The sequence below is a fragment of the Ictalurus punctatus genome, chromosome 8, assembly GCF_001660625.3.
Source record: "Ictalurus punctatus breed USDA103 chromosome 8, Coco_2.0, whole genome shotgun sequence".
Classification (NCBI taxonomy): domain Eukaryota; kingdom Metazoa; phylum Chordata; class Actinopteri; order Siluriformes; family Ictaluridae; genus Ictalurus; species Ictalurus punctatus.
Window position 1 is genome coordinate 14,248,903 of NC_030423.2, and position 20,408 is coordinate 14,269,310.

General features: G+C 38.7%; 3 protein-coding genes across 5 annotated transcripts in view; 2 read left to right on the top strand and 1 right to left on the bottom strand.

The window, feature by feature from the left end:
• syvn1 (synovial apoptosis inhibitor 1, synoviolin) overlaps positions 1-2,633 on the top strand; it is a 13,572-nt gene extending 10,939 nt beyond the window's left edge. The window contains exons 13-16 of the mRNA XM_017474302.3: positions 684-827; positions 1,419-1,602; positions 1,717-1,802; positions 1,894-2,633. Coding sequence (XP_017329791.1) covers positions 684-827; positions 1,419-1,602; positions 1,717-1,802; positions 1,894-2,063 — 584 coding nt within the window. The 3' untranslated portion in view covers positions 2,064-2,633. The remainder of the gene's footprint in view (positions 1-683; positions 828-1,418; positions 1,603-1,716; positions 1,803-1,893) is intronic.
• Positions 2,634-2,869: 236 nt separating this feature from the next.
• Positions 2,870-6,803, bottom strand: gpr137 (G protein-coupled receptor 137). Its single transcript, XM_017474303.3, has 8 exons — positions 6,701-6,803; positions 5,535-6,243; positions 5,405-5,454; positions 5,032-5,272; positions 4,235-4,384; positions 4,014-4,142; positions 3,419-3,534; positions 2,870-3,229 (listed from the first exon to the last, which is right to left on the bottom strand). Exons 2-8 carry the CDS (start codon positions 5,901-5,903, stop codon positions 3,136-3,138), a joined length of 1,149 nt encoding a protein of 382 aa, XP_017329792.1. The 5' UTR covers positions 5,904-6,243; positions 6,701-6,803; the 3' UTR covers positions 2,870-3,135.
• A 757-nt stretch (positions 6,804-7,560) lies between these two features.
• On the top strand, positions 7,561-20,317 carry pld7 (phospholipase D family, member 7). Of its 3 annotated transcripts, none has more exons than XM_017474307.3 (11): positions 7,561-7,688; positions 10,377-11,243; positions 12,644-12,828; positions 13,450-13,633; positions 13,827-13,941; positions 15,199-15,326; positions 17,666-17,869; positions 18,910-19,049; positions 19,219-19,384; positions 19,489-19,588; positions 19,730-20,317. In XM_017474307.3, the coding sequence occupies exons 2-11, from the start codon at positions 10,452-10,454 to the stop codon at positions 19,936-19,938; spliced, it is 2,223 nt and encodes a 740-aa protein (XP_017329796.1). In that variant the 5' UTR covers positions 7,561-7,688; positions 10,377-10,451; the 3' UTR covers positions 19,939-20,317. The 3 variants fall into 3 exon arrangements, with proteins under 3 accessions (XP_017329796.1, XP_017329795.1, XP_017329794.1); XM_017474306.3 differs by lacking the exon at positions 7,561-7,688 and adding an exon at positions 9,377-9,674; XM_017474305.3 differs by lacking the exon at positions 7,561-7,688 and adding an exon at positions 9,726-9,996.
• The last annotated feature ends 91 nt before the right edge of the window (positions 20,318-20,408 follow it).

Genomic DNA, 20,408 nt, shown 5'->3' on the forward strand with positions numbered 1-20,408 from the left:
ACACGGCCAAGGCAACAAAGGAGTGGCTCAAGAAGAAGCACATTAAGGTACTGGAGTGGCCTAGCCAGTCTCCAGACCTTAATCCCATAGAAAATCTGTGGAGGGAGCTGAAGGTTCGAGTTGCCAAACGTCAGCCTCGAAACCTTAATGACTTGGAGAAAATCTGCAAAGAGGAGTGGGACAAAATCGCTCCTGAGATGTGTGCAAACCTGGTGGCCAACTACAAGAAACGTCTGACCTCTGTGATTGCCAACAAGGGTTTTGCCACCAAGTACTAAGTCATGTTTTGCAGAGGGGTCAAATACATATTTCCCTCATTAAAATGCAAATCAATTTATAACATTTTTGACATGCGTTTTCCTGGATTTTTTTGTTGTTATTCTGTCTCTCACTGTTCAAATAAATCTACCATTAAAATTATAGACTGATCATTTCTTTGTCAGTGGGCAAACATACAAAATCAGCAGGGGATCAAATACTTTTTTCCCCGCACTGTATGTTAGACTAGCGTTTGTGTTACAAGGAAAAAGGAGATTTGTGATTTATTTGAATGCTGGCTAGTAAACAAATCTTGGTGCATTTATTCAAACCAGGAAAAGAGAAGGCTGTTTTTTTTTTTTTGTTTGTTTTTTGTTTTTTTATAAATCTGCATCAAATACCATTTTTACACATTGATCGTGCAGAATCAGGGGCAAGTAGCTCAAGCCAGACTGGAACAGATGGTGGTGTTGCAGCTCCTGTGGCTGGAGTGCCTGGATTCCCCTTCTCCATGCCCCCACCATTCCCATCAGCACCATGGCTGCCCATGCCTCCTCCTCCACCCTTCAGTGAGTATGACAGCTAAAGTGCAATCACTTGATTTCACCAAAACCTGCCAAGCTGGTTTATACTCAAAGCATGCTGTGGGTTATTGTGATTGATTGTTTTCAAACCTGAAAACTAGGGTATATTCTGTGAAGGCACAGTAGTGTTGTCGCCTCATATCTCGCTTAAGCCTGAGCTCAGGTTACCGTCTGTGTGGAGTTTTGCATGTTGTCCCCCCATTAGATGGATTGGCTATGTGAAATTGACTTTAGGTGTAAATCTGTGTGCGTACTCTGCCCGGAGACGGACCGGCATCATACCGAGGGTTTATTCCTGCGTCGTTCCCAATCTTCCATGATCCACTGCGACTCTGACCGGGATAACGTGGTTACTGAAGATGAACGAATAAATCATGTCTGGTGGTCACATCAAGTCACATGACTGAAATGGAGGAATAAACTTTAAAAATTCAATTTGTTCAAATGTATAATGTATTCAAGATTGAAACAACACTACTATTACTAAGATTTCAGGGTGACCTAAACTCAATTTTAACTTCAGAGTTAGAGCCAGCCCTTGCTCTGTGCTCAGTTCTCCCTTTATCTGGTCATTAGTGTCCTCCATGCCTCCTCCTCCACCGTCTCTGTCCGCAATGTCTGAGGAAGAACTGAGGGAGTTGGAGCAGGAAGGCCGCCGTGGTCTGGAGGCAAGACTGCAGTGCCTCCAGAACATCCACACACTGCTGGATGCCGCCATGCTTAACATCCACCACTATCTCACCACCGTTGCTACACTCAGGTACACCATGACTTGTCTGGAATTTGAAAAATGCTGCATGGCTACAACAGGGAGTACTCATCACGTGCATGTTTTTAACCATTCTTTCATTTCCTCTGCCTTTTTTTTTTGCAGTCCTCCTCGAGCAGAGAGCCGCACCGGTGAAGTGAGTGGATCAGGCAAAACTGAAGCTTCCAGCCAAGAGAATGGAACACCAATCAGTGAGGGCGAATTAGTAAACACGAGTCTTTGTAGATTAACAACTAAATCCTTTGTGATTACATACTTTATTCTTGTCTTTGCTCCCTATAGGTCCTGTCAGTGGTGCGACAGGTTTTTCCCAACCAGACTCAACCACAGGAGTCGAGAGGGAGGAGAAGAAGGAGGAAGAGGAGGCAGAGGTGGACGGGGAGCCGAGTGCTGCTGAATTGAGACGTCGGCGCCTACGCAAGCTCGACACCACACCGCCTCTGGACCACTGATTATTCATCTAGTAGTCCAGGCAGTGCATTTGACAAATGACTTTATACAGTAGAAATTCACCTCATGTACCCTGCTTTGGCACTTTGGGTGCTTGAGATGTCGAGTTGTCTCCCAGTGGGCTCTTCTGTTGCTCAGATCTTCAGTGCGGCATGTAAAGACACTTCCAAAGGATGGCGCTGTTTAAGTTATATAGGAGATTCAGAGGTTGAAGACTGGATTCCATGTTAATACATGCAGAATAATAATAATACATCCGAGGCAAAGTCGTTTTAACATGCATCTGTTTTTTTTTCTTTTTCTTTTAAATATAGTCTTTGACACCCCCCCGCAAGCCCACAAAATGATCACTGAAATAAGTAAGAATGTGTTGTTAAAGATGGATTTTTTTTTTTTTGGTATTTTTTGGCTTTCAATTATTTCTGGCTCTTTGAATTTTCTTTAGATCTGATATTTGCGTTGATGGGGAGAATTTACCGTCAAGCGTGGCATAAATTAAAAGTGTACATACTGTATAAAGTATTTTAATAGGAAGATCTGTAAATAATGCAGAATAAATCATTCATCTCGCAGTTTTTTTAAACCCCTTAATGTAAAAATACTTCATAATAAGGCTTCATTTTTCTTGTTATAATGCAATTAAATTAGAAAATTATTCAAATACAGCAAAAAAAAAAGACCAACAGTTAAATTGTTCATATTAAACACATTTAAAATGAAAATTCCTCAGTCTGAAAACCACCTGTACATTAAGCATCGCAGTCAACTGTGCTAATATGGTTTCTCTTAACTTGTTTAAAAAAAAAAAAAAATACAAAAAACTTTGACAAATTTAAGTGAGTCAGGGGAAGAGTCCTTTAGTGGTCCTAGTTTATGTAAACAGAATAGAGCCTGCAAGCATCCTTAAAACACTGCTATAGCTATTAAGTTGGAAACATGAAAATGTTATGCACGAGTGTGTGACCAGGTTTCAGTGCAAATATCACCTATCGGGCTCCACACGCTGAGGTACTTATGCGTTATTGCCTGAGACTAGTCAATGCCAAATCCCTTAAAATCCCTCCTGTGGAGTGCTCAAGTCTGTGGGGTGGAGTAGAGGGAGTGATGCTGGTTCGTCTGATCTGTTCTGTTGAACAACAACGGCGTCGTCTCACTGGAGCCAAACCAGCTGTTAGGAGTACAAAATGTGGTTTTTTTTTGTTTTGTTTTTTTTTCTTTTCGTATTTAGCCTTTTTACTTGTGTGTCTACCTTTAATACATCCTGGTGAAATACAGTTTGTTTCCTGCACGGACGTTCACATGTTACGAGTAAATGCAGGAATGTGACAACGCTGTTTAATCATCAGTGGTACTATACCTGCTATTAGGGCGTATGCTGAAAGACCAAGTAGCGTTCGTGTCACCATCCATCCCTCGTGGATCATCAAAGAAATATGAGCGTGAAGCCGTTGTGTTGACGGCAGGACTACAGTTCTGAAGAGAAATAAAATTTAAATTTGGAAGAAAAAAGAAAACCATCAATCAATGTAATATAATTACAGACTTGCCAACCCAAATTGGGAATAAGGTTTAGCTGCATTGAAAGGGCAAGGGATGAAATGCCAGTACTTTAACAATTTAAAGAACCGCAGTATAAAGTGGAGTGTTTATACACTGCCGTGTCTTCCAAGAGGAAAAACCGGCCAAAATCATTACGAATGCGAGATGGGGAGTGAAGGCTTCAGTTAATATCGTTGCGTTAAAAACACCTACACAATTTCAAATCATTTGAAATTCATATGTTGATTGACTCATCTGCCATTTTTATTATGGGGAGCGGGGGAGAGAAGACCCTCGCCATTAATTTTTAGTCACAACTCGTTGCAGCATGCTCCAACGTTAAACTGCGGAACTCCTACACAGAATTTGCAAAGATCTCCAAAGAAACTCCCGTTACCAAAAGAAGAGCTAACCATTTCTTTATTAGGACGTGGCACTCTGAAGATGAGAATCAGCAGGCTTGTGGGGAGGAGCTCCCATATGAAAAGAATCGCTCCGAAAATAATGTAGCCCATGTCTCCGAGATCATTACGAAGATCAGCCTTGGGAGAAACAGGAGTGAACATGACTCTCCGAAATGTTCAAGTGCATTTCCATCATGCTTGAACTTCATAAATCCATCAAACTTCCATACCTGATCCGAGATGTTGTACCAGTCAAAGCCGAAGGACTCCACCTTGTAATTCTGTGACATGATGAGTACGGTAAGGTTATAGCACGCTCTGCTGAGGAAGAGAAGGATCACACCTGCTCCTAATACAGCTGTCCTGCAAAGGCTGGTCCCCTACAATACAAGAGGACGAACTGTCAGTAAATTCAAAGCCTCACCCAAATCAACCCTATTATTATAATAACAACTGCCTGAGCCTTTAATACTAAGTGATAGCTTAATACTACCAGCTATGTTTCCGTCCACGTATTTTTATGCAAATTTTGGAATATCGCATAAAATAAAGCGCTGCATGGACTTACTGGATGCAAAAAAAGATTTTAGATTTTGTTTTTTCCAGTCAAGAAGACATGCACATAAACTACAATAGCAACACATTTACTGAATAAATTGCTTGATGAGCGTAAAAAAAAAAAAAAAGTCATGTTACGTTCCAATTTTTCCACATAAGTTCACTGTAAAACATGATAGTCCCATTAAGTTATGTGAACTTATTTCTTCTCTTTAACTCCAGTTGTCATGACAAGTTCTGGACATTGAACTCAAGTTTATAAGCTCTCAAAAATGTAACTTAAAGTAATTCATTGTCTTGACCTCTTTGTAAAACATAACTTTTTGAGTTGAAACAAAGGTTATTTTCAAGTTGAATTTACTCACGTTTTAAGGCAGCAGGTGAAATTTCATTTCTAAGTTTAATCACCTGAGATGTTTTACAGTGTTAAATTCATAACGTGGATGGAAACATGGCTACGGTTATTTACCTTACTGTGTAAATAAGGGCTGGTGGTGGGAGAGAACCGAGTCAGGAGCAGCAGCGAAGTGGCCAGACACACAGCCTCGATGATGAAAAGGAGGTCATTTACCAAGACACGGACTAGTACCAGCGTCCAGGTTTTGTTCCTGACCCTGCCTGTGTCCCCTCTCTCCCCAAGACTGGCACAAACCACATTGACACCTAAGAAGACCACACTCATGGTTGCATACACACAGCGGGCCACATACCTGAGAGAAAAGAAGACTGTTTAAATAGGACACTTAAAAAAAAAAAATAAACGTTGTCATCTTGGGTCAGACATTTAATAAGCCAAACAACAACAAAAACAAAAAAAAGAACAAAACGATAAAGTTACTCACAATCGGTTCCTGGGTTCGATACTAAACGAGTCTCTAACTTTGAGCAAGACCTGTTAACGTACAACAATACAGACTGAGCATTTTCAAAGAAGAACTCAGGGATACGTTAGAAGATACGCTTAAACCTTACCTGCGTAAAATAGAGATTGATGAGGCTCAGAGTAAAGAACTGGAGGCACACGGGGCAACAGTAGAGGAGCCAGTATATCGGAGTGGGCAGGTGGTTGGCGGCAACAGCATCACCGAAGTAAAAGGAAAACAGAGTAGTACGAAGGGCTGCCCAAAACAGGCAGAGGAACAGAAAAACACTCTGGTAGCTCCATCTCTTATGACGACAGAATAACAACAACCAGAGCTGGATGTACACTATCAGGAACAGAGCTCCGTACAGGCAAGTGTAAAGGATGGTGACTCCGAGCTGTACAGACGGAGCCATAGCTGGCATTATTGGGAAAGGAGGAGGCACGGAAGAGTTGGAACTGGGGCGTATAACCTCCATGGCGTAAAAAGAAATAATCCAAGACTAAGTGTGACTGATATATAAACCAGACGATGTTTTTAAATGTAATTTTAAAATCCAAAAGTCCATTTAAAGCTGAGGAAAGCTTTGGTTCACAGCTCTGAGAAGCCCTTAACTGTCTGAACTTTGCTTTTGGTAATTCTACTTCAAAACAGATCAATCATTTCCTTTAGATATCCAAGGAATGCTGAGGATAGGATTTAATCCCTAAAAACATTGCTGGCTGTAGTACACTGTAGCTACACACACACATTATGTGTTTATATAAAACTTTCAGGACTGAGTATCAATCACATCGAAGCCATGTTTTGGTCCAAACCTGTAACAGAAAGATAATGAGCAATAAAGACTTCCTTTACTATTTAACAACACTTTGAGGGACACAAACGAAAGTGTCAACTGACTTTCGTTACATTAGCAACACAACTTCACAAAATATTTACCATAACGCATACTGGAAAAGCAACTCAGCACTGGCTGTACATTACGAATAGCTCAAATATGATTTATAATGACTGTTTAAATCGATCCCAGGAAAAGCTATCTAACTAGATTACATTTGTTTATCTAGGTCAAAAACATCAGCAACAATACTCCAGTAAACAGCTACCTAGCCTGCTACAAATATTTAGCTAACTTGGCTAAAATAAGTCCAAGCTCTTCGCTAGCTGTTGTGATAAAGCTAAGCTGATTCACACAGACCCCGAAAAGAAAACTGCCGGGGGAAATAATCTGTAGTCGTTATCAAACACAAGTTTAATATGAAACAATCTCACCGTGCCTTAGATAGTTTGTGAACGTCAGCTGTCATAGTAGGTCTACTTCCTCGTTGCGTTCAACCCAAAAACAACAAACCCAACAACACCGGCAGAGATTTCTATGTGTTACAGTTTCGCCATCTAGCGGAGAGTCAGGTATAATTCTCCATGTTTATCGAATAGAATAGCAGGGATTCAAATTATAACCACATAAACTCTAAGGCCAAAGGTTTGTGAACACCTGACCAACATTATGTGTTCCTTCCTCAAATTGGTACCACAAAATAGGAAGCATAAAGTTATACTGATATCTCTGTGTGTAGCATTACAGTTTCTTTTCACTGGAACTAAGGGGCTCAAACATGTTCTAGCATGTTCCAGCCAGTATCTATCTATCTACATGCACAGAGGTTCTCTCTCTCTCTCTCTCTCTCTCTCTCTCTCTCTCTCTCTCTCTCTCTCTCTCTCTCTCTCTCTCTCTCTCTCTCTCTCTCTCTCAGCAGGGGTTTAAAGTAATCCAAATGATTTACAAAGCTAATCTTTGCTCTATCGAATTCAGATTCCTACTGCACAATGGGAGAATTTGGTGTTATGTTTGTGTAGATATGTTTTGTCCCTAGATATTTACCTTATTTTTTAGTACACACTTTGTTATAGATTTTTTATTTTATGACTTCTACATTATCAAATCAGTAAAATAAATAAATAAAATAAAATAATAAAAATTAGATTCCCAAACATTAGTGTTTCTTTCTTTCTTTCTTTCTTTCTTTCTCTCTCTCTCTGTAGAGGACATTTAGGTTTTTTTGTTGTTGTTGTTTTTGCATCTCTCCTTTCACTCATGTGAGTTACCTTGTGACTTCCTGTTGCACACTAAAGAGGACATCATGGGATTTCCAATGATACCCAATTTGTAAAAGTGTGAGGTTGACTATTTCTTCTTCCTGTCTTCAACATTTTTTTTTCTGTTGCAAAACAACGTTTAATTTTTATAGAAACTGTAAAGGTAAGTTAACTGCTGTTTAGTTATTGTTATTTAGTCATTCAGTGCACAAACAGACTAAGTAGAATTAATTTGCATTCATTTCTTCTGCTGTTTGGGTCTGTTTCTTGTCTTCTGCTTTAAAAAAAAAAAAAAAAAAAAAAAAAAAACTTTTTTGTGTGGGTTTCCCTCTCAGATAGAAATGGTTGTCACTTCTTCATGATCTTCTGACCTTAGTTACATAATTTAGTCATGTAAATTGCAGTTTCTATTCTTTTCACATCACAAGGCAGCCCCCTATGCTGACTACCTAAACGTTTTTGCCAAATGAAAAAGCATGCCTTTGGTTACCATCCAATTTTCAACACAGTGTTTATGCTTTACGACTCTTCCCGGTCTGTACAGTGCATGTGTTACATTTTATGACATTACAGCACATTTTTTGCCTTTTTTTTTTTTTAATAACTCATGCACTATATTTAAAAGTGTATTAACTCTGTTAGCAACAGTGTCAATTACCACACAAAAATACTCTTTTAGTAACTGGAATATTTTACTGATTTTAAAATATCTGAATTTTTAAAAATATAATGTGTTTATGGAAATTGGATAGCTTAAATTTGTAGTTTTGATGTGTTGTTTAAATAACAAAAAGTTTGGAGATTGGAGATCACCATAAACTTAAAAGACAGAGAAGGTGCACTGGTCACATGATACTGTAGGTCTGGGTTGCAATGACTAACATACGCTATGTTTTTTTATATATATATATATATATATATATATATATATATATATATATATATATATATATATATATATATAAAAAGCCCTTCAGTAGCTTTTAAACGACACCAGCCCTGTGTCTCTGTGATATACTGTGCCTGCGGACAAGCTGTGGAATTTGGACTTTTGTGCATAGCATCCATGCTTATGGACAGTCAACAAAGGCAGTTTGGAGGAAAATATAAAATGTAAATCACCTCCAAATCACGTGATGAGAACATCAAGAAAACATCTAAACTATTTGCCATTCTCAGTGTAGGATGTTTCTGGCATCTATATCTTTACAGTCTTTATGCACAAAATCAATCCATCCATTTTACATACCACTTATCCTACACTGGGTCACAGGGGAGCCTGGAGCCAATTCCAGTGAACTTGGGCCACAAGGAAGGGTGGCACATTGACATACTACGTACATATAGAAATGCCAATCAGTCTACAGCACATGCCTTTGTACTGGGGGAGGAAACCACAGCACCCAGAGGAAACCCCTGGTGAGCTCTGTGTAGAAATCCCCATGTGCACAAAATCTCAAATTAAACTAATATTTTTGTACCAGACTCCAATGAACAACTGAATGTTTGAAAATAAAGTTTTTGTTGTTGTTATTATCATTTTATTGGTTGTAGATTTTACTTACCTTCCAATTCAGCTGTAGTCCTAAACTGAAAGAGAGAGAGAGAGAGAGATTCTATCATTTTGCTCATCACCATTAAATATGTAACATTTGAAGGTCTAGAAGAGGCCTGGGGGAGAGAGAGAGAGAGAGAGAGAGAGAGAGAGAGAGAGAGAGAGAGAGAGAGAGAGAGAGAGAGAGAGAGAGAGAATATGAATAAACAAACAAACTCGAGTGAGCTGATCTGCGTCTCCCTCTAGAGGGGAAATGGACTACAGTGTGTCAGTGCCTCAGTCACAGCACCAATGGAGAGTGAGAACCGGAAACCGCGGCTGCTTCAATTTGGCTCATAATCTGTTTACATGCAGTTTATCAGCGTCGTGTAACGGTTCATCAATCAGTTTAAACATCAAAACAATCTCTTCGGCTCTGATCATTTATAACATTATAACTGTACATGTTTACACTTAGAATCGTACGAAAGATTCTAAGTGTGAAGTTGTTAATAGCGTGATTAGTTGGTTATTTGAGGGAAATGGGGCGTCGTCAGATCAAACACAACACTGCGGCACCCATCACGACTCAGACATATTTACAGGTTCTCAGAGGTGGGTGTTTAAATGAGCTTGGGGAAAGTAGGCGAGGTTCTCTCTCTCTCTCTCTCTCTCTCTCTCTCTCTCTCTCTCTCTCTCTCTACTGAACCACAGCCACGTAGCAGAAAGAGAGAGAGAGAGAGACGCAACTTGTTTCCTAATATAGCTTTCTTGCTAGCTACATTAGCTTTTAGTACCTTAGATATACAAAAGCTACTCGGTTAAGACTAGTTCTTTATTCACAACCTGGAACTTTTAATAGATTAGTATTAATAGATAGAAACCCTGTTTGGTTAGCGAGCTTGTATAGATTTGACAATTAATGGCTCAAATAACGGTAAGTTAACGTTATTATTATTATTTTTTAGCTTTGTGCATCAAGCTAATCTTGTTAGCTCATTTTATTTCGGGTGCACGGAACATTAACGTCCTAGATATGTAACTCATTCTGTTTAAAACCCATAATAGCTAGCTAGCCACCCTGACCAGCTGTGTTTATTTGGGTGTAAAGTCTCAATTTCCGTTAATCTCATTTGCTTCCTTTTGCCATGATGCTCCTTTATGCAGTACAAGTTAAAGGTGTGGTGTGATGCATGTCAGTCCAACAGCACCCTTTATAAATTCTGTTATGTTTTCTTTTGGCATCCTACCAAATGAAAATAAAGTCGACCTATAAATAGACCCGACTATAAGCATGTTTTTGGGTTGTCATTATAGGAAACTGAAGATATCGATATTGGGACACAGGTACATCAGATTATAAAGGAGGAGGAGGATGATCAGGATAAGGGCATGGCTGAAAAGAAGACGGAAGGGGAAGAAGCACGAAAAGCTGGAAAACCTTCTTCTCGTATCCCCACTTTCCAAAGCTCGCTGGCTCGCAAGCGAACCACCACCCAAATTGCAGAGTCACAGCTGCCATCAAAGCCAGAGGGATCCAGTCGAGAATGCCAAATGAAAGAGAGAGGGCTCGGCTCTGGAGAGTCTTTGATTTTGAGAACGAAATTGCCAGTGTTTAGTGACAGAGAAACGGCCTTGCCTGTCCTGTCAACCCGCATGCACTCGCACAGCGCTGATGATCTCTCTGTTGCTGGTATGTCAGATTGCACTGTATCGGAAACTTCAGAAGCTGCATCACTTCCACTCGAAGAAAACCACTCTCCTGAACCAAACGACTCGGAGAGTCTTCACCGACCGAATCTTAGCGCAGTCTTAGAGTCCCAAGACAAAGATTCAGCCTCAGAAACACCTGCAGAGCCTCATGATGCAACTACAGAGTTTCAATCCAAAGACGAGCAAGAATCAGATACAGCTATTCAGGATGATCTTAAACAAAAACTCATAAAGAGTGAAGTCATACAGGAGATTGGGGATGAATTTGAGGAGTGGCTTCAAAAAGAAGTACCAGCAGCATCAGTCACAGAGAATACCCAAAAGCAGTGTTCGGCAGTACAAGAGACTGAAAAGCTTCCAGCGGAAGTGTCTCCTGAAAGAGTTTTGAAGCAAAATGATGTAGATATCCCTGCTAGGAGTAAAACGGTCCATTCAAAGCAGGCAGAACCAAAAAACAGCACATCCTCAAGGGTACGACACAAATGATTTATTACACTCAGTACATTTACATGGACAACAATCAACAATAATCCGATATTAACCTGATTAAGACAATACTCTGATTAAGAAACTACCATGTAAACAGTGATTATTGATTACCTTAATCTGACTAAAGTCATAGTCAAAGTAAACACAAATTGAATTAAGACGTGGAGTTTATTCGCATAAATGAAGTACATTATAGATATGTACACACCTTAATCACACTGTTAACACCGTGTGAGTGTTTTCGCTGCATTTTGCGACAGGACACATACACAAGTACACACACACACACGGCAGTGCTCAACCGTTTGACGGCAAACAAGAGAGCACGGCTGCATCCAAAACCGCATATTTCCTACTATATAGTAGGTGAAATACATGCATACATGGTAAGTGTGCGGTTTCGGACGCAGGGTATGGCTTCGAGCAGTCGTCTATTTGCACATATAACATGACAATTAATTAACTGCACTTGAAGCTTTCATAAAATTAAAAATGAAACACCCAAAACTGTATATGGTACCGTAATGAAGACGAACTCTATGTTGATACATGATATGTTCTATAACATGTAAAACGGGAGCATGAAAGGAATATTCTAAAAGCAACTCATGTAAACACAATCACAATATTGTCTTATTCAGAATAATGTAAATAATTAGATTATTGTTGTCCATGTAAACGTAGTCACAGTGGATTATATTCCAATAACAGCATGTCCTTTTATTTATTAAAGAACGACACCATTTCTAGTTTCATTTTATGTCGTAGAATGAGACAAGTTAGCTCCCGTTATCACTTACATTGTAGCAGCTATAAACAGTCGTTCCTGTACACAAGTCTCTTTTTTTCCCCTCTTTTGAAGTTATTAAGACCAATCGAAAGACTCAAAGTCCTCTGTTCTGAAGACTGTCCCATCTTGGAAAATGTAATGATTGTTACAAAGCTCTGACACTGGAGATTGCATATGGAGAATGCATAACTGGAGATTATGCATTTTTCATTGTTCACTAACTATTATTAAAAAAATCTGTTTATTAGAAGGCACATGGAGCATCTGTGCCTCAGTACTATTAAGTGCCTGTAAAATATCTTTTACTGTAGAAATAATAATGTATTAGTGTAAACATGTACATTAAATTACAGCCAAAACATTTGTCAGAGCTGGGCTGTTTTAGAAAATAAATCTGCACCAGATTTGAGAATTCAACAGTGCTTATGTTATAAACATTCATAATTTTTCTTTTTTTTCTTTCTTTATTTTTTCTTCTACAGTATAGAAGAGCCAGAAATTATACCCAGTGACTGACTGGGTGATTTCTGTAATGTGTGTCTTTTTTTTCATGAAGGGAAATAAATGTTTTTTGTTGTTGTGTGTTTGGTAGACAAGAGGATGGAGCTTTGCTCTCTTCTGTTTGTTCCCATCTTTCCTGTTGCTTCTGGGTGGATTTGGTCAACACATTTGGCAATATGGGGTCCCTAGATCCGTGTCCCACCTCATGGTGCAGCTGGAACTGCACTGGCTTGAAGGTTTCTGGTTGCCCCAAGAGGAATGCAGTTCAGATTGTCGGTGAGAAAATGTGTTTTTGTTATGTGTATATATACACACTACAAGTCAAAAGTTTAGACACTCATTCTTTCTTTATTTTTTCCCCCCACATTTTATAATAATAGTCATCAAAACTCTGGAACAACACAAATGGACCTATGGGAATTATTTAGTGATTAAAAAATCCAAAATAAATCAAAATAATTTAGTATTTTAGCATCTTCAAAGTAGACACCTTTTGCCTAGAATTTCCAGAAATGTATTCTTGGCATTTTCCCAACAGATTTCTTGAGGAATCCCCCTGAGATGCTTTTTAAACAGTATTAAAGGAGGTCACACATACGCTGCACACTTACTGGCTGCTTTTTGGAATATTTAGCGTCAAGTCATCCGTTTAAATAATAAAAAAATTAATTTTGTAAATAAAATCTTAATTTTCTAATGAAAGAAATGAATAATGTTATATTTTTGTGTACAACACACATTTCAAACATTTAATCATACACCTTCAGATCAAAAGGTTTTTAAAATCATGAGTCATTTCAGTCTTCAAACTTTTGACCGTGTGTGTGTGTGTACTTTTATAAACTGACACCAAAATCTTTACAAGACACTCAGATATGTTTTGACCCTACCCATCAGGTTGACTCTTACTGAGAGTATCCCTGAAGGAATGCTCTTCCCCTCTGGCTCCCCACACCTGCAAAGCATCGCACATACCTGGACCAACCTGCTGATCCGAGCTAACAGCTCAGTCAACATTGCTGCTTTCTACCTCACGCTCAGAGACTCGGATCTTGGCCTGAGTGATCCCAGTGCAATGAAGGTAAAATAGCTTTGGTGTGTGTGGATTTGCAAGCAGCAACCAGTGTTTTCCACCAGGTTCTCCTTCATGACACACTCTTCAGGATCAGAAAGTCATCTGCCTTCTTACTAAGCACATCAGTTCTTGCTCTTTGTAGTAAGGCAAATGCTAAACAATTTTTTTATGACTAGTTTGCATTTATTTTCTATTTCAGGGCAAAGTACTGTTAGATCACTTGAAGCAGCTCGAACCTAGAGGCGTGAAGTTGAAGATTGCAGTTAATGCCCCTCAGACATACAGATCAGACACGGACGAGCTAACAGGAACAGGTAGATTTGACAGTGTACTTGTTTTTCCAATAGGGCTGCACGATTATGGTCAAAATGATGATCACGATTATTTTGATCAATATTGAGATCATGATTATCCATTGATTTTAGGGACAACATATTTTTATTGCACTTTCACATTAAAATAAACAAACCACTGCTTTCACCTCCATGTTGTGCTACATTCCTGCCAATGTACAAATCTTTGCATGAAATTAGACTGATCCTTAAAGTGCGTCATCTCGTAGAAGCAAATTATCAATAAAATTGTACCCAAAATATATGATCAGTAAAAATAAAAATGCCATCAACCAAATGAAAATATGCAATCAAATATAACAATATGCAACTAAATGAAAACAATTCAGGCGTGTGCAGAAAAGACAATAACAGTGTTTACAGGTGGAGAGATGCAGCCAAATCGCCAAATAGAATGGTGCAGGGATGGCGTCATTTTATACCAAAACCCGGAAGTTATCATCACACTGGTTCCCTCGACAAAAACCCAATAGGATTTTCCCATATACTTTTAGATTATTGTAAAAAAAAAGCTTTGTGATAAACAAAAGTTTACAATACTAACATGTTTTGTCCATCAAGATAAATTTCTCAAATGAACACAACAATTATGAAGTTTGAAGCCTAAATACAATCGCCAGAAATAAACAGCTAACCTTATGCTATAAACGAACTACACCACGGTCGCTCGACTTCAACGTCACCATCTCCGAGCTTCCGACAACTTTTCCAAACTTGATTTAAACCATTTTCCATAATATGGATTTACTCTGTGGATGAATCTTCATCCACGATTTTTTGGGGGGAGTATTTTTTTTGGGAACCAGTTTATCTGCAAAGTTTTTTCCTATTTGGTGTGATGACGTTTAATGTCCCCGACAACATCTATAGTCCCATTTAGCAACTTGTTAGTGTCATGATTTCCCCTCGTGCAAGCGCTGGAGCACACAGCGCGAGCGTTAAAATGCTAACTGGTTTCTTGGTTTAGGCATTAAAAAATTGTCATCCCTGTGCCACTCAATGGTTACTGGCTGTAAGTTTTGGAAGCACTTGATGTGATATGCAGCAAGGTTTTCTATGAGCGCAGGATGAACTTTAAACATCAATATCACAGTTGATCATATTCACTTAATAGTGGGCAGTCAAAATCGTAATCGAGATCGATATTCAATTAATTGTGCAGCCCTAATTTTCCCAGGAGCAAAATGAAAAATCTTATACTTTGCTTTTTGCATTCAGGTGCAGAAGTCAGAGAGGTTGACCTTAAAAACATCACCGGAGGTGTCGTCCACACAAAGCTTTGGGTTGTGGACAAGAAGCACATGTATGTAGGAAGTGCAAACATGGACTGGCGCTCGCTAACCCAGGTATTTCCGAAAGTATCAACATGTGGCATTCTGAATTTCAGCATCTAAGAGTTTGTTTCATTAATCTAAAAGATAAACACAGGCTGCTCAGAAACATACCCCTGTGTTCAAAATGTGTTTTATAAATGGTTAGCGCCTGCTGGATAGCTTATTCTGAATATACTATAATATTCAGCATTATACTGTATTAATATGATTTTCACAATAAATAACAATTTGTGTATGATTTGTGATGTAAAATACAACAGCAATACATCATGATGGCTAACTAACTTACTGAATGACTAGCATATTATATCTTTGTGATCTGTAATGGCGTTCAAGTTTTAATGGATTTCTGAATTGACTTGGTTTGACTTCGTCCCCTCTGAAAGTATTGGAACAGCAAGGCACATTCTTTTTGTTTTTTTGTTTTTGCTATACATTGAAAGCATTTGGGTTTGAGATCAAAAGATGAATATGAGAGACAATAAATCCGAATTTTAGCTTTCATTTCCTGATATTTACATCTAGATGTGTTAAACAACTTAGAACCTGGCACCTTTTGTTTGAACCCACCTTTTTTTTTTTTTTGCAGGTTTATCAAAAATATTAGAACATGTGATTGACAGGTGTTTCTTGTTGCCCAGGTGATTGTTTAAATAATTAATAGCTCTGAATATCTGCTTTTGGTTTGAGGACTGGGTTTTGCCTGTGAAGACTGCAATTTTTGTTTAAAAAGGATAAACCAACATGAAGACCAGAAAGCTGTCTATGGGAGAAAAGCAAGCCATTCTGAAGCTGAGAAAAGAGGGGAAATCGATCAGAGCCATTGCACAGGCATTGGGCATAGCCAATACAACCGTTCACAATGTCCTGAAAAAGAAAGGAAACCACTGGAGTACTAACAACCAGACATTGTACAGGTCAGCCAAGGAAAACAACACTAAACAACAGTCAGTGACATCATCAACAACCTCCATATGGCTAGGGTGGAGGTATCATAATCAAACTGTTTGAAGAAGACTTTCAGAGCAGAAATATATAGGCCTAACCACAAGATACAAACCATTCATCAGCAGTAAGAATTGGAAAGACAGATTGGAATTTGAAAACAAATACAAAGGTTAACCCCAAAAGTTCTGAAACAAAGATTAACCTCTACCAAAGTGATGGAAAAAACAAAATGTGAAGAAAGAAAGATCTTCTCATGATCCAAAACATATGAGCTCATTGGTCAAGAATGGTGAAGGTAGTGTCGTGGCTTGGGTTTGGATGGCTGCTTCTGGAACAGGCTCACTAGTCTTTATGATGTAACTCATGATGGTAGCAGCACAATGAGATCAGATGTTTACAGAAATGTTCTGTTTGCCAATTTACAGAGACATGCACCCAATCTAATCGGGAGGAACTTCATCATGCAGCAACACAATGATCCAAAACACACTGCCAACACAACAAAGGACTTCAACAGGGACAGAAGTGGAAGGTTTTAGACTGGCCAAGGCAATCACCAGACCTTAACCCAACTAAACATGCATTTCATCTCCTGAAGAGGAGACTGAAGGGAGAAACCCCCCGAAACAAACAACTGAAAGAAGCTGCAGTACAAGCTGTAAAAGCTTCACAAAATAATAATATAACAGTTTGGTGATGTCAGTGTGACTCAGCTTCATGCAGTTATCACAAGCAAGGGATATTCAACTAAATATCAAGTGTTATATACTTTAACACTATTTGTTCTAATACTTTTGCTCACCTGAAGATTGGGTGCTCTGCCATCAAGGCTACCATGTTCTAAGTTGTTTAACACATCTACATGGAAATATCAGGAAATGAAAGCTGAAATTATGATCAATTGTCTCATATTCAGCTTTTGATCTCAAATCCTGATATCTTGCGTGTATAGCAAAAACAAAAGAATGAGCCTTGCTGTTCCAATACTTTTGGAGGGGAATGTAGATGTAGTTAAAACCTATTTCTTCATGTATGTTTTTATATATTTGACTACTAAATGTCTGAGGAAAAAAAAGCACATCAAGACAGAAATCCCATGTCTATCTCTGACAAACACAAGCTAGTTTACTAATAGCTACCTAGTTCGCTAGCAATACACTAATGTCCCGTCTTTGTAATCTGAGTCGGAGGTTTATAGTTGCATGTCCCAGTGCAGTGCACCATGGGTAATTGCATGGCATAACCAGTGAAGTTGACCAAAGGCTTGGGGCTGTGGTGGCAAGAAGACATGGGGTGTTTTCATTCCACATAAATCATATAATTGGGAAAGCCTTTCACCATGAACTAAATTAAGGTGCCATGATAAGTCAGTATTTTATTCCTTGCACTGAAATGTTTTGCAGGTAAAGGAGGTTGGCGTGTCTGTGGAGGACTGCAGCTGTTTGGCACAGGATGCATCACGGATCTTCGGAGTTTACTGGGAACTCGGTGCTCAGAAAAATAGCTCCTTACCTCCCTACTGGCCTGGCCGATTCTCCGCCCTCTCCAGCATTAAGTACCCATTAACTGTTAAATTCAACGGTGTTCCTGCACGTGTCTATCTGTCTGTGAGTTCCATGGCCTTGCTCTCACAAGTGTTTCAAATGGATGCCATAACTGTACACAGTATAACATACACATGCCATTTTTCTCTGCCTCAAAATGTGGTCTTGAGTCACTTCCTTATTTCAAAATTCTGTTACCACTCTACTTGCAACAGTTCACACATACAGTGTGACATTCACTCTCATTCTTTGACTTTCACTGACACCCTTTACATGAATTTCTCAATCTGTGATATCTAACGGTATCTGGACGCTTCAAAGACGTATCTTTTGAAGTGAATGTAATGTATGAACTTGTTGACTGTGAACATGGAACAGTTCTATGAACAGTCGGTGACTAAAGTGCCTTTATACCACAGCACTGTTGAATGATCAATTGCGATTGATCAAAAGGTGTTAATGTTCAATAACGGTAAATCAGTGACCGCAGCGTATGCTGCAAATTACGCATTTATATTAATGCTTGTGGTCTAATACGTTATTGTTTCTATGCTACCTGTAGACGGTTGTATGGGAGACGTGCCACATAGTCCAAGACTAATAACGCATTAAAAATCAGTTGTTATTTAACAAAGACGTAACATAAACATATCATTTTTACACTGCTGTTTTCTGTAAGCAAACATTTCTTTAACATTCACGGAAGGAGTCTCCAATGTCGGGCATCGTAATGGTAAACAAGTATTCCACCACTAGGTCTTATTAACTTCAAGGGGAAAAAAAATAAAGAGGCTGCTGATGGGAATAACTGTTTATATCTGCTCTAATGTAAGTAACAATAGCAAATAACTTGACCTGTGGATATTTAACAGCATTAAAAATGTGTGACGTGTTGTTTTATTAATTATTAAAACACGTAATCATTGGCAAATTGCTGTGGTATAAGAGGAATACACGACTTTGGGATGTGTGGTTATAGGAAGCACCCCGTCATACGTTTATATTCCTATAACAGTACACCCTGTCATGTTTTATTCCTTACTTATTACCAGATAGGTAGTATGTAAATTAGGTAACCTTGCCTGTTTTTCCACCCCTTTAAGAGTGCTCCACCTCAATTATCCACTTACGGAAGGACAGATGATATCTTGGCTATACTCTCGGTAATTGCTGATGCCAAGAAATTCATCTATGTGTCTGTGATGGACTACCTTCCCATGTCTGAGTTCACCCCTGAAATAAGGTAACCTTCTTTTATAGAGGATCGTGATTTAAAGACTGATTTATTAATTATAGCAAATAAACAATGGGATTATTCTATGTGATGGGTGCTTAAAAGTTTAAGCTAGTGTACAACTTTTTAGAAGAATGAATGTATCTCTTTATTCTGTCCACTATATAAATTGTATCAGGTTCTGGCCTGCCATTGATTCAGCACTGCGGGAGGCTGCATGTGCCCGAAAGGTGGAGGTGAATCTGCTGGTCAGCTGCTGGAGCCACTCTCCTGAAGCCATGTTCATCTTCCTGCAGTCTTTATCAGTACTCAACAAGACACCGCTTGGGTGCACCATTCATGTTGTATGTCAAAGATTTCCTAACTGTGTATTGAAATATTTCCTAATACAGCTTTTTAGCAGAATGTCGACGACCTTATTTAAGTTCTCTCTTCTGCATTTTTCCAGAAAGTTTTTGAGGTTCCTTATTCGCCTGCGCAACATCAGATCCCTTTTGCTCATGTCAACCATGCCAAGTATATGGTAACAGATCGTGTTGTCTATGTTGGTGAGCTTACTTGCTTTGCTTTAAACAATGTTATGTTTGTATAATTGAAACTCAGGGTTTAACACTGTTGCTTTTCTCTCCAAAAAAAAAAAAAAAAAGAAGTGTGCTCTAATCTGGTTGGTAATTCTATTGCATTTGCAGGAACTTCCAATTGGTCTGAAAATTATTTCAGCCAGACAGCTGGAGTTGGGCTTGTGGTGAATCAGACAGACTCTGTGGTGGAAAAGGGCCAGCAAACAGTGCAGAATCAACTACAGAAGATTTTCCAGAGAGACTGGAATTCCGACTTTGCTCAGGCGCTCACGGACAATCGTGTAGAGTATTGCAGCAGGAGGAAAGAAGCGTTGTAAAGCTGCTATATAATAGACTTTGACATTCTTGCACCATGTACATTCTGCCTTGTGACTTGCTGTATCTTGGAATGTATCTAAACGTGTCTTTACTCTGGGCAATATTTGGTCATGGCAGTAACTTTTCTGTAATGTGTATATTTTATTAGCTTGTTGTACATTTTTGTTTTAATGATCTGTTTACATGTGTGCATTTTTCACATCCTGTAAAAAAAAAAAAAAAAAAAAAAAAAAAAAAAAAAAAACCCAAACAAAACTGAATTTGTGCATGACTTGTTTAGATGTATGCTCAGAAGTATTCACAAGTAGTGTTAAAACAGCATGCCATTGTTTCAAACAGAGAGTAATCCGGTTCTTAATTAAACCAGATGCATTTTAATTCATGAGTTGATCTCTAATTAAGTCCAAAACCCGCATACTATAAAGATTTCTACGGTAGTACAGTGTTTATTAGAGCAGTGTGCGGATCA